This window comes from Lotus japonicus, chromosome 6, assembly GCF_012489685.1.
Source record: "Lotus japonicus ecotype B-129 chromosome 6, LjGifu_v1.2".
NCBI classification, from domain to species: Eukaryota; Viridiplantae; Streptophyta; class Magnoliopsida; order Fabales; family Fabaceae; genus Lotus; species Lotus japonicus.
In genome coordinates, this window is record NC_080046.1 from 55,938,314 (window position 1) to 55,953,202 (window position 14,889).

Here is a 14,889-nt window from a genome sequence, read left to right on the forward strand (position 1 = left end):
CAACATGCTCATTTCATTTGTGAGATGTATAATTTTGATGTGGGTATACATAACTTTGAGAAAAAAAAAGTGGGCTTAACCCCAAGTGTAATAATTTTTATCATCATATTAGCATTTTTGAGAAATGAAAATATATTTTTGAAATTAATACAGTGTTAAAAGAAGTGAAATTTAGAAGAAAAGGAGATTGTTTATTTGTGTAACCATTTTAATCAACTAAACATACATATAGATGCAATCAAGTGTGGTACTCCTTCTTGAGATTCACTCTTGGTTCGCAATTGGAAAGCTCGTCTTTCCTAGAGAAACTAACGCCCCATTTTTTGTCTTGCTCAAATTGGATCGGCTTTGCAGTGTGGTATCACTTATTGTGGATGAGGTTTTGTTAGGTCTTATTTTTATTGTTTATGTTGATGCAACTATTTTATTAATGAAACCGTGTTAAAAAAAGATGTAACTTCTAATTGAAATTAGTTATTATTGAATATTTAATCATGGAACCAAACATGCTATGGTGTAAAATTCTTGAACCCCGTATGCTGATAGAAAAAACAAAAGAAACTTAGTGATTGCACTAGATTTTGGTTGAGAGTACTCAGTCACCTTAAGTTATTTTCAAACACATCCACAACATCTTCCCTCTTTCACCATCTTCCTCCTCTTTCCCACCACCACAGTCACCGCCACTCACTACCACAACTGAAATAGCACTATTGAAAAAGTTACTTATATTTTTACAAAAAAAAACATTTTTAAGTAAAATGTTAATTCAAGGGGCATTTTTTAATGATAAAAAAGTCATAGTTTTTTCGTTCAATCCCCCTCTCTCTCATTCTCTAAACATCGACATTAGGTTGACACCGAAACGAGGGCTACCCTCTTCGAGTGTAATAAATTAGTTGAGTTCATACTGCAAAAAGTCATTCTTTTTTATCAAAGTACGGTTTGAGATAAATTATTGTAAGCCTTTTCTGTGTGTGGACTTCTATTGGTCAGTGGATTTTGGGTTTGCAAAACAGGTGGAATGAATAATTTGATATTTCTCTAAGAGGTTGTGAGTTTAGGAATTACAGTGCTTATTGGGCTTAAGCCCAATTGGTAAGTGTGTTGGGCTATGTTGTAGGTCAACTAATCTAAGGCCCATGATTTTGACCAAAAAAAAAGGCCCGTGATGGACAGAAGCTAGGGTTACTGTTATTATATATACATATGCGTATGGTATGGTTTCCCCTTTCTTGAATTGCAGCTGCGCAGTCTTCTCACCAAGAGTTTAGTTGTGACGATAGAGAATAAGAGGAAGATCGTGATCTAGAATGCGCGCTTGTGCAAGACATCACATCGCATCGCATCGCATGTAGCTTCTTAAAGCCGTCAAACTTCTCATAGTGTTTTCTTCAAAAGATATGTAATTTATATGATTAAATTGATATTCAAAATCCTAGCATAAATTCAATTTAAGTTATTGCTACAATCATACCATAGAAGTTTCATTTTAATAGTTATTCCTATATGTTTTATTTCTGGTTGTTGGCTCCTAATATTTTAACCTTTTGCCTATAGGAATCAAGAAATCTTGCAATAGAATAAACGTTTTTTTTTTCATTTTGAATAACCTTAGTCTGTTCATTTCAATCTTAATGTGGCTTTTTAGATATTTATGTATATTTTGTGTAAGAGATTGTACTATCTCTATCCTTTTTGCATATGTTGTAGGAAACCATTGTTGATTTGCTATTTTATTCTCTTACATTGTTATGAAAAGGGTGATTGAAAAAGTTATTTCTTTGTAAGGGAGTAGTGAAGTCTTATGAATTGTCCATTTTTTTTCTTTCTTTGAACAACACTATTTCTTTAGTCAATTTTTAACTAAGGTTTTGTTCTTTCAAGGACTAATGACAACTTAGCAAATAGTATAAAATATAGAGATCAACATTTCGTATAACATGTAAATTAATCTTTATTACAATAAATATCTTCCCCAAATGAACCTATAGTATGTAAATCATTCATTAACTATTTTTCATGGAAGAAAAATGAATATTATTGGTTTATGGTTAGTATTTTAATTTGAAAGTTGGATGATTAGTTCATTTTTAATACATTGCACTTGCAGGCTATAGATACCATGAGTAATTCTGAATCTAGTCGGAAAAATGCTAAGTGGGAACCAAATAGTACCAAAGTAATACTTGACATTTGTATGGAAGAGGTTCGTAAACGTGGAAAACCGGGCATAAAATTTAAGAGTGAGAAATGGGAAGATATACGTGAAGAATTTGAAAGACAGACAAATAAAAGCTATACTCAAAAGCAGTTGAAGAGCAAGATGTACAATTTAAGGACTGATTTGGTTACTTGGAAACAACTTGTGGGTAAAGAAACATACTTAACAATGAACAATCAGACAGGAACTATTGAAGCTGATGCTGCATGGTGGGATGCTAAGATAAGGGTGAGTTTTATGAATATCTTTTACATTCACATCAATTGAAATGTACCTGGTATAATTTCGTTTATATAAATATTATTTCTTTTTCATGGTTATGCAGGAGAATGCAAAATATGGGAAATTTCGACATCGAGGACTGAAATTCCTTAATGATTTGGAATTCATTTTTGGAGAGATAGTGGAAACAAGTCAAGATGCATCGACACCAACTAGGAGTGTAACTATTGAAACTAGTGGGATAAACACAACTCCAAATGTGTCCAATACTGAATCTGATAATGACGATTTCAATGCTGAAGATGGTTCTAGCCCGTCAAAAAGCACTCAACCCAAAAGGAAAAGAAATGCGCCACAAGATATCAACAACAGAGTGACAAAGGCTAGGGGTGAAGTCCAAGTAATAGAGAATCACAATGAAGCTGACAAAGATGAAATTGCAGTCACATCTTATTTCCATGGTCAGTACTCCATCTCGAATTGCACTCAAGTATTGAATATTCTAAAGGAAGGAGGGCGTTTGGATGGACAACAATTTTGCTATGCTCTAGAATTACTTAGAGATAGCTTTAATAGAGCCATACTTATATCCTTAAAAGATTCGGAGGATTCTTTGGTGGAATGGATTTTATACAAGTATAAGTCATAGGAAAACCTCTAGTCAGTTGGTTAAGATTTGACTTTATGTTTGTTATTCACATTTTAAACATCAAGACCTATGGATTGTAATATGTATTTTTAGTATGCTTTGTTTGGTTCCTATTAATGAGTACTCTTTTTCCTTCCCTAAGGTTTTTCCTACTGGGTTTTTCTTAGGGAAGGTTTTAATGAGACTCGTTCTTAGGGTCGAAATCAACAAAGCTTGGATGGTTAGAAACATTTGCCTGACCAATTTGATCTCATTTAATGAGAGGGTTGTTCTCATGGCTTCTTTATCATTAATAATACATGTTTTTTGTTTTCAAAAAAAAAAAACATCAAGACCTTACATTGCATTGAAATTTATGTTTATGCTTTTGGATTATTGATATGAATATGTATGCATTTGGTGATGCTATTAATACCTTACTTTCAAATTGTTCTAGAGATGACTTATATTTCTTTTTTTTATGGAGATGTAGCTTATATTCAAACAAGTGAATATTCAAGAAAGTGAACATTTAAATAAATTTATATTAATTAAAATACTTTATGATTTTTAAAATTGTAAGAAATAGAAAATATATGATTTTTTTACGAGAGGAAGATATGAATTTTCTCATTTATTAACATTAAACTAATTTATGTCAATTAAATTAATTTCATAGTTTTTCAGTTTACTAGTTTCAGATAAAAATTAAATAAATATTTGGTATGATGTATAGTATAAGACTTGATAGTATAAGCCTCAATATTATTAAGTCTGATAGTATTAGGCATGATAAATTTTTAATACTATGCAGTGTTTAGTGACATACCGTATAACTTATCATTTCGTTTAAATTCAATTTATGTTTTGTGAAATACTGAATAATAATATGTATTATAAAAATGAAGATTGTGGTGTTAGTGGGTGGTAGAGATGACGGTCGCGACCAAGATGACCGCGATAATGGTGGTGGCGGTGATGGAAGGTGGTCGTTGCAGTGGTGGTTGTAGAGGTGGCAATGGTAATGCTAAGTGGTGGTTAGGTGGTGGTGGCAGCGACGGTGGTGGTGTTTGAAGTGATGGTGATGATGGTGGTGATGGTGGCAGTGGTGGTCGTGGCGGCAGAGGGAGATGATTGTGGCAATAGTGGTGGTGCTGGGTCATGGAGGCGGTGGTGAGGGTGGTAGTGGAAGGTGATGGTGATGGTGATGATGGTGGTGGCAGTGGTGGGGGCAGCGATAACGATAGAGATGATGACAACGACTGTGATGGCAGTGGTGTGGCAGAGGTGGTGGAGGCGGCAACAGTGGTGGTGGTGAAGGGCGGTGGTGGTAGCAATGGTGGAGGGTGGTGTGGTGCTGATGGTGGAGGGTTGTGGTTGTGACTTATACATCACACTCTTATCATGTCTTATCCATCATTTATAAGGTGGATTAGATAATCCATCATTTTAATGTATAAGAGGGGATTGATGTATAAGCTCATACAGTACAATGTTAGCACCAAACAATGAATAAGTTCATGGGAAAATCGAATATGCACAAAATAAACTTGCGCAACCTTGCACAAGGGCTTCCTGACCCACTATAGGAGGCTTTTAGGTTTTTTTCATTTTCTGATTAATAAATTAAAAAAAAAATTATCATCCTCTTCTAGAAACACATATCCTTCCTCTCTAAGAAAAACCCTAAAACCTCTCTACCCAATCCAACGATGCGGCTGCCGAGACCACTTCCTCTCCTCTTATTCCTCCCCGCCGCCACCCCCTCATTTCCTGACGAGGGATTGAAGAACAAAAAGAAATGACAACTTTGCTTCAATTGATGCATCTCAACTGAAACTAGATTCAAATCAACGAAGATGAGACCAAATCTAGAAATGACACCTCCTTTAGGTGTTCAAATTGATGTAAATCGATTCAAAGTGGAGATTTAAAACTAGATTCAAATTGCCACCTCCTTTACCCAACCAGATCTGGAAATGAAAAACCTAGATCTATCTTTGTAAGGGAGCAATGAAGCCTTACAAATTATCTTTTTTTTTAACAACACTATTTCTTTAGTCAAGCTTTAAGTAAGGTTTTGTTTTTTCAAGGACTAACGAGTTTGCAAATAGCTTTCCATGTATTTGGGTCTTATTTTGTCCAGGACCAATAACATAGCAAATAATAGAAAATATAAAATTCAACCCTCATATAACATGTAAATTAATCCTTATTACAATAAATACCTTCCCCAAATGAACCTCATTCATTAACCAATTTTTTCAATGATGATTCAATGATAAGGGCCAAAGCCCAAGTTGGTGAGCCCAATATACAGGCCCAGAGATGTTAGGTTTTGGCGGGAAGACGTTGTTCCCTTTATCTCCATTTCCCGCCACAGAGAACACTGCAATCACTTTAGGGCTAAGCCAGAAGAAACCGAATCGCGCGCTCAAAACACGAATAGAGGAAACCAGGGTTCGATTTGGAGTGAGGAAGAAGAAGAACGCCGAAGCAGCAAGTGAAAATGGAAGCTTATGGCGGTTACATGGTGGACGAGAAAGCCGTTAGGGTTGAAAACGCTTTCTTAGAATTTCTCAAAAGGTTCTTCATCTTCTTCTTCTTCACTATCTTCTCTACAATAATTGATGAAGTAACTGTTTCTGTTTTCGTTGATTCAACAGTTTCAGGACGAATCGGAACGAGCTCTGCTACGAATCGGAGATTGAAGTGATGAAAGCCAATGAATCCAACACTATGTTCATCGATTTCGACCATGTCAGTAAATTCAGTAATCACCTTGGTGAAGCTATCTTCGATGAATATTTGAGGTGATTATGATTTGTTCTTATTGAAACCCTAAATTTTCTAATTGTTTTTGGAAGGCACTGGCACTGAGAGTTGTTTTTCTGTGTTGTTGTTTGATTGATGATGATAGGTTTGAGCCTTTTTTGAAGAATGCTTGTTTGAGATTCGTCATGGAGCTGAAGCCGACGTTCATTTCTGATGATAACCCTAACAAGGACATCAATATTGCTTTCTACAACCTTCCACATGTCAAGCGGTATCTCCATTTCTTTTGTCAATTGTGATGATATATTTAATTTTAATTTGGAAATTGAGGATTTGGAGTGTTTCAGTTAGCTATCAGTTTGTTGACCGGCGAATTTACACATTCAGGTTAAGGGAATTGGCTACATCAGAAATCGGGAAGCTTGTATCGGTGACCGGAGTGGTAACAAGGACAAGCGAGGTTCGACCGGAGCTTCTCCAAGGGACTTTCAAGTGCCTGGAATGTGGTGGTGTTATCAAGAATGTTGAGCAGCAATTCAAATACTCTGAGGTGGTTAACTGATGATTATTGTTGTTTGTTTATTCAATTCTTGTCATATTTAGCAGTATCATGTTACCTGCTTGGAATTGGATTACAATTCATTGTCATTATCTGTGTGAATTTTGATTTTTATTTGAGTATTATGGTTCTGATGTTATGATGCCACTCACTGCAGCCAACTATATGTGTTAATGCGACTTGTAACAACAGAACTAAGTGGGCGCTGCTGCGCCAGGAGAGCAAATTTGCTGACTGGCAAAGGGTCAGAATGCAGGAGACATCCAAAGAGATACCTGCAGGCTCTTTGCCGAGGTCACTGGATGTTATTCTTCGTCATGAGATTGTGGAACAAGCTAGGGCTGGTGACACGTGAGTCTTACTCTTGCCCCAAATTTGCTTGCACTAGTCAAAATATTGTAAGAATTTTACTTGTCAAATTAATCTGAAGGTCAAAATAACAATTCACTTACTGTCTCCCTGCAGGGTGATTTTCACTGGTACTGTAGTTGTTATACCTGATATAATGGCATTGGCATCCCCTGGAGAAAGATCAGAGTGCCGGAGGGAAGCTTCTCAACGCAAGGGGTCTGCTGTTGGAAATGATGGTGTGAGGGGCCTCAGGGCTTTGGGAGTCAGAGACCTCTCCTATCGTCTAGCTTTTATTGCGAACTCTGTTCAGGTTGGTTATTTTGGCCTGTTATTGTAATGTACATGTAATGTGATATTGACCATGTTAGAGATGTGATTTTGGAATTGTTTGTTTCAGATTTGTGATGGAAGAAGTGAAACAGACATCAGAAATAGAAAGAAGGATACAGATGAAGATGATCAGCAGTTTTCTGTAAGTTCATGATGCACTCCATATATTTGCTTTATGTCACCATCTAGTTTTGGTTTGTTGTTGTCAGCTGTTGTGACCGTGCTACCTCTATTGTGAAACTTGTTGAGTTGATATAAAGAGCATCATTTGCTATTTCTATTTACTTTAATCAGGTTACATATTTTAGGTTGATCAGTATTCTCCCTATCCTTCCCCAATTTTAAAAGAAGGGCAATCTGGTGCTGTAGAGCCCCCAATGTGGTGGGGTCTAGGGAAGAGTTGTACTGGGGCTCTATTGTGGGCAGCCTTATTTTCCATGTAATCCTGTATGGATTTTTTTGTTCATTTGCTTTTCTTTGTCATGTTTGCTGCAGATCTTAATCTCATAAGTTTTCTCCAATGCATGACATACACAATGTAATTGTTCAGTCTTCTATTTTATATCTGAGAGAATATTTTTCCAATATATTTGGCTGGTTGATTTGCAGGAACAGGAACGGGCTGAAGTTCAACGAATGAGGAACACTCCAGATTTCTTCAACAAACTTGTTGGGAGCATTTCTCCAGCTGTTTATGGTCATGCAGATATTAAGCGAGCAATCCTTTTTATGCTTATGGGCGGTGTCCACAAAGTAACTCATGAAGGAATCAACCTCAGAGGCGATATAAACGTTTGTATTGTTGGAGATCCCAGCTGTGCAAAGTCTCAATTTCTCAAGTACTCTCTCCGTTGGTTACTTTATCCTGGTTTATGCAAATTGAATGGCTTATATATGATAGTTCATCATTTCAGGTATACTTCAGGCATTGTTCCAAGATCTGTGTATACATCTGGGAAATCATCATCTGCTGCTGGTTTGACTGCAACTGTTGCAAAGGAACCCGAAACTGGAGAGTTTTGTATTGAGGTTAATAATCTTCAGCTCTTTTATACTAAGTGTAAAATTTGGTTGGGCTGTCAATTAAGGCAGGGGATGGGGCTGCCCTGGGAGATATTAAGTATTTAAGTTCCCAACTATTTGCAAACTTTCATTGTTTATTTTTCGTATGTGTTTTATTATGTTATATAGTTTCTTCTTTGTATGTTTTAGTAAAAACAATGTATAGAATTTCCTACTTCATGTTAGATTAAAATAGTCTAAAATCATCTCTAATTCTCTATTAATCGATAAAGCATGTTAAGAGGACTGGAACTGCTTTAAGTTGAAATTACTCTCGGGAAAAAAGTGAATCAAGAAATAATAAATGTTACACACACTTACGAAGAATAGAGACAGGAGGTATTTTTGTTTCTCATCAATATGTTCTGCACATTATAGGCATCTCTACCCATCATCTTTGATTGGGAATTCTAATCATTGCACGTTGTTTGCATTTTTTCAATTCAGAATTTTATGTTTAGTCCCCATTTAAAGTGTAGTATAAAAACTATTTATGATACTTGACTTAGTATTGCCTGAGTAGTGAGTAGGCAATAAAAAAACTGCAAAGGAGAGAGGGTTTTAATATCTCCAGTCATTATAATATTCGCCACTGTCTTGTTTAAGTATACAATAAAGATCTTGTTTTCAGGCTGGTGCTTTGATGCTTGCGGACAATGGCATTTGCTGCATCGATGAATTTGACAAGATGGATATCAGAGATCAGGTAAGAGGCATGTGTATTATTTTGAGTTGGCATCTCATGTTCATGGATTGGCAAGTATCTCATATTTGATTGGATTGAAGGTCGCAATTCATGAGGCCATGGAACAGCAGACTATTAGTATCACAAAAGCAGGAATACAAGCTACTCTTAATGCCCGTACTTCCATTCTTGCTGCTGCCAACCCCGCTGGTGGACGCTATGATAAGTCTAAACCACTAAAGGTAACATGTCCTGGTACCTGGTTATTGATTGCCTTGCCGTTATCAAGTTCAACATGGCCTAATTGTCTTAGTTTTTCCCTTTTCTTATTTCAGTATAATGTGGCTCTTCCACCGGCTATACTTTCAAGGTTTGATCTTGTATATGTCATGATTGATGACCCAGACGATGAAACAGACCACTGCATAGCTGATCACATTGTGAGAGTTCATCAAAAGCGTGAAAGTGCTCTTACTCCAGAATTCACTACTGCACAACTGAAGCGCTATATAGCATATGCAAAAACTCTTAAACCCAAGGTTTGATACTAGGATTTTGTCTTTTGGACCAAGTACTTTCCTCCTGAATGAGGATAATTCTGCCCTTATGCTTCTTTCTTATTAAGCCTCGTTATTGTAGCTCACATCGGAGGCCAGAAAAGTACTGGTCGATTCTTATGTTGCTCTCCGTCGAAGTGATTCAAATCCTGGGACCAGGGTTGCATATCGTATGACAGTTAGGCAGTTGGAGGCATTAATCAGGCTGTCTGAGGCCATTGCACGGTGTCATTTGGAAGATCAGGTGCTTTAAGTTTTCAGCCTTATCAATATGCATTTATGATATGTTTTCCTTGTCTGATCCAAAGAATTTGTGACAGGTACAAGCTCGACATGTTCGTTTAGCAGTTACACTTCTGAAAACATCCGTCATAAAGTAAGACAAATATTTCTTGTTGATATTTTTTCAATTTTTATTTTGAGAGGCTTCCGGTGATAACTGCATTTTACTTTTTCCTGCAGTGTGCAGTCCAGCGAGATCGATCTATCTGAGTTTCAAGAAGCAGATAGGGATGAAGGGGCAGGTAATGGTGATGGAAATGATTCAAATGGCAATGCTAGAGATGCTGATGATCAAGCGGGAAACACTACTGCTCAGCAAGCTGCTGGAACTGATGGTGAGGTGTCTCTAACCAATTTTACCTTGAAATCATCTATCTTGATAAAGAAACTTAATTATGCAACGGTTCAATTATCTTGCAGAAAACCCAGCAGATGGAGTTCAATCCCAGGCGAAGAAACTTATTATAAGTGATGAATATTTTCAGAGAGTTACCAGGGCCCTTATCATGCGTCTTAGACAGCACGAAGAGACTGTTACACAAGATGGTAATCACTTGAAACTTTTCTGAAGCTTTGAATACCCTTTGTCTAGTGTCCATCAAGATTTATTTACTACTATATGTCAGGGATGCTTCAAAGTGTCCGACGTGATCACCATATTGAAAAGTGAATTTTCTGTGGGCTCACTAATTGCAGGAACCGGTTTGGCTGGGATGAGGCAACGAGATTTGATTCAATGGTATGCAAACCAGCAAAATGAGAAAAACAACTACAGTTCCATGGAGGAGGCAGCAGCAGAAGTTTCCAAAATTAAAGCTATTATAGAGGTATATATTTTACCTCCTTCGAAAGAGTTTAGCATATTATTGTCAGTCATGTTAACTAATATCAAAAACTTGTTTTGCAGAGTTTAATTCGAAGGGAGGGTCATTTGATAGTAGTAGATGATGGTAGGCAAGCAGGGGCGGAAGCTGGTGGTGCAGTCTCTAGAAACGATCGAATTTTAGCCGTGGCTCCCAATTATGTTATTGATTGATAGCCAAATAGTGATCAAAGAAATTGCAAGTCACCTCATTTCACAATGATAAGGTTTCAGTTACCTGATGTTTCACTTTGTCTTGTCTTGAGCTGCAATTTGGTGTGTTCCTTATTTGGTGACAATAGAAATGCATTTGTCATAGTTTGACGATCATATTAGACTGTATTTAGAATTTACATGACCCTTATTTTGGAGTTGTATGGTCTATACTTTTCAAGGATCAATTGAATATATTTTTAGCCAGGAACAATATTTTAATAATGAATAGATTAGCCTGTTTAACTGTTTTGACAGTTCAATTCTATTTGAAATGAAATCAAGGTAAAATTTCTGATTGCATACAAAGGGTAACATCTAAAAATGAAGGATTTGTTTGACAAGGTTTTCTCTCTATTTACATCACTCCAAAATAATAAACACCATTTAAAATATAATCCAGCTGTAAGTATTTACGTCATCTAAGCTCATTTGTTATAGAATCTTGAAAGAACAACTTCATTAAAAAACATGTTAAGTGTAAGAAATCATATACAACTAAAACAAGTAACATGATAATCATTATCTTTATATATTCATTATAGCGTAGTCAATAAAAATGTCACCCATAATATTAATGGAGGCCTACCAAATAGATAAATAACTTTTGGATATATAAACAAAACCTGTTATTGTGCAACCTGTCAATCTAAATGGAAAAATCGGAAATGAGCGAGTCATGGAGACTTGACAAGACATGATAGACTACTGTATGTTTAGAAATTCATTGAAAACCATGATAAAACTAAAATTATAGTGTCATGTTAAGATTTCACAATATTGTATAAAAAATTTATATTTTAACTTTTTTCCACACAAAAACTTCTAGACGGCATGAGAAAATATGAACCATACCTGGCACAATATTAGATCATTTTATTCCTATTCTTTACTCTGACCATCGCATTCTCACCAATTACCTTGTTTTTTTTTTAACGTACCAATTACCTTGTTGATCTCAAAAATATTTCGCTGCTTTCATATTCGTCACTTCATAAATATTCATTCATATAATTGGTTCCATCATCCAAATTCATATTTTATTTTATTTGACTTTTATGTAACATAACAATTAAGAAGCAAGCAAACGTTGGCTATATTTTTCAGAAAAAAAGAAAGGGAAAGCAAAAGATGTAACAAGATTGATCGGTTCATATGATACATGTTTGATTTTTTAAAATTTCTTTCAACATAATTGTCTCTGTAGGTGACACACTGTGATTTGGACTTACCGACTTTGTATTTTTTTTTTCAAATATGCACTAAGAACTTCCTTACCCTACAAGACATAGATACCTTCAAGTCCAGTTTAAATTTTGCTTCAAAACATTGTTGTCCACACCACAAAATGCTCTGTTTTTGCTTGTTATGTTGGTCAAGATAGTTTCAAGTTTCAACTCCTAACCCACCAATTCCAAGCCTTAATCTACAAACAACTCTCACTTCTATTTTGTTCACCGAAAAGGGTGTAAATAGAGATGAATTCATTGAAGGGTGTAATGATAGTACCAGCGAAGCCATGTGCCAAGTTTCATTTGGGAGACCAATATGTACAGAGACGCATTTTTGTCCTCAACAACACACTATAATTGATAAGTACAAATTATATGAAGTTTACAGATCAACATCATAGGTATTAAAATCAGCAAAATAAAATGATAGATGACATAAATACAAATTGGAATGGACCCACCTATGATATTTGCCACCTATGGAGTGAGTTGATTGCCAACTGTCATCCCCCCCCCCCCCCACAAGAGTTTTGCTCCCTTTAATGCCCCTCTGGCACCCTACATAATTACAAGCAACACCTTGCCATGGAAGCATCTTAAATATATCTGTCACACCTAACCCTCATTTTGAAATACTTGTGTGCATTTGCTGTTTTGTCCTTGCATCATCTTTGACGTGAACACCTCATACTAGTTGCATGGGCACACATCATAGGGGCTAGGGGCTGTGAAGTCATTTGAGCAATAGCAGCCCAAATCCTCCCATATCACACAACAATGTAATGAGAAATTTTGCTTAATTTCTCTTTTTATATAACAAGTCTCCGCCTATTTAATATATATGAAGATCATAGAAATATGTTTTGTTTAAAAAAGATTATTTAAATAACTTATAACCTGTCTATAAGTTGTTTTTAACTTATTTTCATAAGTTGCTTAAATATTTGACCCGTGAAAAGTCACTTAATAAAGTAAAATAAGCCATTACAATTGTTGATCGTGAAATCAATAGTTGAGATTTAAATAACACTAGTTTTTTATTCATGTTCAAGAATATGATCACATCAACCATTGATATGTGACTAATAAGCTTCTTAAATTAGCTTTTTTTATTATTTTTTTAGTATGCATCAAGATATCTACACAACCGTCAGCTATGTGACTAATAATCTCGACTTATTATTATAAACGCTAAGTAAGGTTATTACATAGGCACACCCAAAAACAAAAACAACTTAGGATATAATTGGGTATGCACGTAATTTGGTTGGAATATGAAGGTTTGATTGGTTGGAGCCTTGGAATTATGCATGGTGTGTGTGCTGGAATGGTGCCTGCAGAGTAATAAAAACTTTATTTATATGTGTGGAGCTTAATTTGGAGAGACAAGTGGCTGGGTCAGTTGCATTGAGTTCGACTTTGATAGTTTGATTAGTTAAGGTTAAGGAGCATACCAGAGAGACAGAGAGCACTGATACTTGCATAACACAAGAGACATGGGGTACTGGAAATCTAAGGTTCTTCCCAAAATCAAGAAGGTTTTTGAGAAAAACGGTGCAAAGAAAACTGCTGCTGCTGAGGCCACCAAGTCCTTTGATGAGTCAAAGGTATGTTGTGTACATATTCAGTGTTTGTTTTATGTTTAAACTTCTTTATATCTGTTGAAAACAAACAGCATCTCATGATGTGTTCTTGTATGGTGTTTGGTTTAGGAGGAGTACAATAAAGTGTTTGAAGAGAAGAAGGTTGAACTTCAAACAAAAGTAATTGAAATATATGAGGCTTCACCAGCTGAAATCAAGGTGAGAATACATATATTATCTACTAGAATTGCTAGAAAAAGAATCACAATTATTGATTTACAAGGCTCCTGTTTAAAATTTTCAGAGTTTGGTTAAGGAACAAAAGGAAGCAGGGCTAAAGAAGAACCCCACAGAAGTTCACAAGTTCCTAGAAGAGCTTGCTAAAATTGGTAACAATTTTTGTAGCCTTTTTTTCCTTCCTCTTGTTGATATTTGTACTATACTTTTTATTTACATGATGTTTCAACTTGGATCTCTAGTATTGATTAAGTGCGTGTTTGTAAATCATTCTATAACTGATTTTAATTAAAGTCAAAATTAATTCTCGAGAACAGCTTCTTTAAGTAGCTTCTCGGTGTTAGAATTGAATCTGAGGAAAAATAAACTTATACATCTTATTGGCTTCAAATATATTTCAGAATTCCCTGGATCAAAGGTAGTATCTGAAGCATCATCCAAGTTTGGACCAGCCTTGGTTCCAGGTCCAGTTCTCTTTGTTTTTGAGAAGGTGTCCACTTTCATAGTTACAGAAGAGAAAGTTGAGGCCCCTCCTGCAGAAACTAAAACAGAAGAAGAAGCAAGCACTACCAAAGACAGAGAGATAGTGGTTGAAGAGGAGAAAAAGGAAGAGGAGAAACCACAAGTAGCAGAAGAGACAACTGAGAAAGTTGAATCAGAGCCACCTAAAGAGGAAGAGAAACCTGCTGAACCAGTTGTAGCTGAGGCTCCTCCAGCTGCTAAAGAGGAAGAGAAACCTGTTGAACCAGTTGCTGAAGTTGAGAAAACAGAACCACCAAAGCCTTGAAAATCTCCTTCATAAGTTTGATGCAGATACATATATATGTGTATTAGTTTGCATATACTCATAAATTGTTACATACCAATCTCTCATTCTTTTATAATTTATTTGAGTTGCTTAGTTTGATGTTGGAATTAATGTGCATGTGAATGTGAATGTTTACCTTAAAGACATGAATCATATTGTAATTTTCATATTCTTTTTTATGTCAAGGAAGTGACTTGGATTGGATCATTTGGTTCATCCAATCTTTCCTCTTGTTGTTTCAATTAAAAGTGATCAATTTCATATCCTGTTTGGCTGGAT

The 14,889-nt window shown here is 35.8% G+C and overlaps 3 protein-coding genes across 3 annotated transcripts; all 3 read left to right on the forward strand.

Annotated features, from left to right (window-relative positions):
- The first annotated feature begins 2,125 nt into the window (after positions 1-2,125).
- Positions 2,126-3,095, forward strand: LOC130725605 (L10-interacting MYB domain-containing protein-like). The gene is made up of 2 exons (XM_057576820.1): positions 2,126-2,452; positions 2,550-3,095. Exons 1-2 carry the CDS (start codon positions 2,126-2,128, stop codon positions 3,093-3,095), a joined length of 873 nt encoding a protein of 290 aa, XP_057432803.1.
- A 2,372-nt stretch (positions 3,096-5,467) lies between these two features.
- On the forward strand, positions 5,468-10,964 carry LOC130725848 (DNA replication licensing factor MCM6). The gene is made up of 18 exons (XM_057577039.1): positions 5,468-5,660; positions 5,741-5,887; positions 5,995-6,120; positions 6,237-6,399; positions 6,566-6,759; positions 6,874-7,069; positions 7,157-7,231; positions 7,699-7,928; positions 8,004-8,118; positions 8,783-8,857; positions 8,938-9,078; positions 9,172-9,375; positions 9,476-9,637; positions 9,714-9,769; positions 9,856-10,010; positions 10,096-10,221; positions 10,372-10,502; positions 10,583-10,964. The coding sequence occupies exons 1-18, from the start codon at positions 5,584-5,586 to the stop codon at positions 10,709-10,711; spliced, it is 2,502 nt and encodes an 833-aa protein (XP_057433022.1). The 5' UTR covers positions 5,468-5,583; the 3' UTR covers positions 10,712-10,964.
- A 2,303-nt stretch (positions 10,965-13,267) lies between these two features.
- Positions 13,268-14,888, forward strand: LOC130722934 (plasma membrane-associated cation-binding protein 1-like). The gene is made up of 4 exons (XM_057573823.1): positions 13,268-13,589; positions 13,695-13,784; positions 13,870-13,954; positions 14,204-14,888. Exons 1-4 carry the CDS (start codon positions 13,479-13,481, stop codon positions 14,587-14,589), a joined length of 672 nt encoding a protein of 223 aa, XP_057429806.1. The 5' UTR covers positions 13,268-13,478; the 3' UTR covers positions 14,590-14,888.
- Position 14,889: the final 1 nt, after the last annotated feature.

Bases quoted from the DNA above. Each gene is read 5' to 3' on its own strand.
- LOC130725605 (XM_057576820.1), top strand. From the start codon at position 2,126: ATGAGTAATTCTGAATCTAGTCGGAAAAATGCTAAGTGGGAACCAAAT. The intron at 2,453-2,549 runs GTGAGTTTTATG...ATGGTTATGCAG, and splicing joins GGTGGGATGCTAAGATAAGG to GAGAATGCAAAATATGGGAA.
- LOC130725848 (XM_057577039.1), top strand. From the start codon at position 5,584: ATGGAAGCTTATGGCGGTTACATGGTGGACGAGAAAGCCGTTAGGGTT. The intron at 8,858-8,937 runs GTAAGAGGCATG...ATTGGATTGAAG, and splicing joins AGATGGATATCAGAGATCAG to GTCGCAATTCATGAGGCCAT. The intron at 9,770-9,855 runs GTAAGACAAATA...TTTTTCCTGCAG, and splicing joins CTGAAAACATCCGTCATAAA to TGTGCAGTCCAGCGAGATCG.
- LOC130722934 (XM_057573823.1), top strand. From the start codon at position 13,479: ATGGGGTACTGGAAATCTAAGGTTCTTCCCAAAATCAAGAAGGTTTTT. The intron at 13,590-13,694 runs GTATGTTGTGTA...TGTTTGGTTTAG, and splicing joins AGTCCTTTGATGAGTCAAAG to GAGGAGTACAATAAAGTGTT. The intron at 13,785-13,869 runs GTGAGAATACAT...TAAAATTTTCAG, and splicing joins CTTCACCAGCTGAAATCAAG to AGTTTGGTTAAGGAACAAAA.